At 53.1% G+C, this 1,625-nt stretch overlaps 1 protein-coding gene across 1 annotated transcript in view; it reads left to right on the forward strand.

The window, feature by feature from the left end:
• The window catches only part of Ube2ql1 (ubiquitin conjugating enzyme E2 Q family like 1), a 39,550-nt gene extending 38,146 nt beyond the window's left edge, over positions 1 to 1,404 (forward strand). The window contains exon 2 of the mRNA XM_004625191.2: positions 83 to 1,404. Within this exon, the coding sequence (XP_004625248.1) occupies positions 83 to 214 (132 nt within the window). The 3' untranslated portion in view covers positions 215 to 1,404. The remainder of the gene's footprint in view (positions 1 to 82) is intronic.
• The last annotated feature ends 221 nt before the right edge of the window (positions 1,405 to 1,625 follow it).

The following is a 1,625-nucleotide window of genomic DNA, read 5'->3' on the forward strand; positions in this document are numbered from 1 at the left end:
TCTCAACCCCTTGTAGCTGATAAACACAATGAGCAGGAGAACTTCTAAACGCTGACTCGGTTTCTCTCTCCATCTCATGCAGGGGCGGATCTGCAGAAAAGCTGGCAAATCAAAAAAGTCCTTCAGTCGCAAGGAAGCGGAAGCAACCTTTAAGAGTTTGGTGAAGACTCACGAAAAATACGGCTGGGTCACCCCGCCCGTCTCGGATGGCTGATGTTGGTCCGAGCTGGGATGCTCCAGCCGCCCCGTCCACACACTTCGACCCCAACATCGCCCCACCGCCGCGCATCTTCCACCCTTTTCTACTCCAGCCAGAACTGCATCGTGAACGCGCGTTACTGATGAACAGATGTGTTTGCAGAAAGAGCAGACGCTGCCCCTCCCCTGTTTCCATGATCAGCAAAGGAGCGCACCTCTGAGTCGCTTTAAAACAGATGTGGAGATGGTGACGTCCCCCAGCCCGCCCGCCCGCCCCCTCCCGCCCTGTCACCCTGCCCTTGGCTTCTTTCCTGCCAGCAGCTCCACGGAGCCAGCACGAAGCCCGCGGCCCTCGCTGGCTCTGTTTCCGTGTAAATGATGCGTTCATCCCTCCCAGGAGCACCGGGTGGTGCCGGCCCGAGTGCTGCGCTCTGCATCCGTCCCTCTCCCTGGCAGGTCAGCGTGATGTGAAGACGTGTCCTTCTTCCTGTGGCCTGTGGTCTGCTGTGACGACCTTTAGACCTCATTTGTGCTCCGAACTTTGGCTCATGACAACAAACTTAACCTTAGCAGGTTCCTAGTGAGTTAAGACCACAACTGCCCACTCGGTCCAAACGCGTGCTCTCAGCTGACTTCGTGGTATGCTGCTGCCCACAGAGAAACCAGTGCCATTCGATGGGAGACAAGGATGAGGTGGTCACCAGGGCGGTTGGGGGCGCCGATGCCACGTGCACCCCGGAGCTCAGAGCTGTGTACGGGCCTGTCAGATCTTAGGAAATGCTCGACCACAGCGTGTTTGTCTCCCTGTCTTCTCTCAGCCACCAAAAGCAAAAGACAGTTCCCCATTCGCCGCGGTCATCTGACTCACTTTATTCTATGTGCTAGTGACAGGGAATTCCAGAACTGCCAAAGGATACCAAGTGATCGTACAACGATTTGCATGACCGGGCCTGTTTCTTCACTCAGTAGTCACTTGTGTGTCCCCCAGGGTTGCCATGCGAACCCCCTGGCTGTGGTGTAAACCTCCTGTTATTTAATCTCCCCACGGTTTCATTTCTTCTCTTCTGTTAAGTTACTTAGAACTTTCTAAGAAACTCCATGAAATGAGGAAGTACTGTTTATAGAAACATGAGGGAAGAGGGAAAATGTTCATTCCAAGTGGAAAATCTTCTTGGACACATTTTAAATAAAATCATGCATACCTGACACACGGCCTCAAGAATCCAGTCATTGCGGGCTCTGCTTCCATTGAAAACACTTGATCAGCCCCATAACATTTTAATAGTTTGTTTCTTTTTTGCTTGTATGCATTCGGTACAGGGTCTCACGAGGCAGCTCAGATGCATAGTGATCCTCCTGTTTTCCACCTCCCCAGGGCACCAGGGGGCAAGGTCAGTACAGCATGTGGTCCCCGAGCTTGCCTAAGC

Source organism: Octodon degus, unplaced genomic scaffold (assembly GCF_000260255.1).
Source record: "Octodon degus isolate 3935 unplaced genomic scaffold, OctDeg1.0 scaffold00008, whole genome shotgun sequence".
Taxonomy (NCBI): domain Eukaryota; kingdom Metazoa; phylum Chordata; class Mammalia; order Rodentia; family Octodontidae; genus Octodon; species Octodon degus.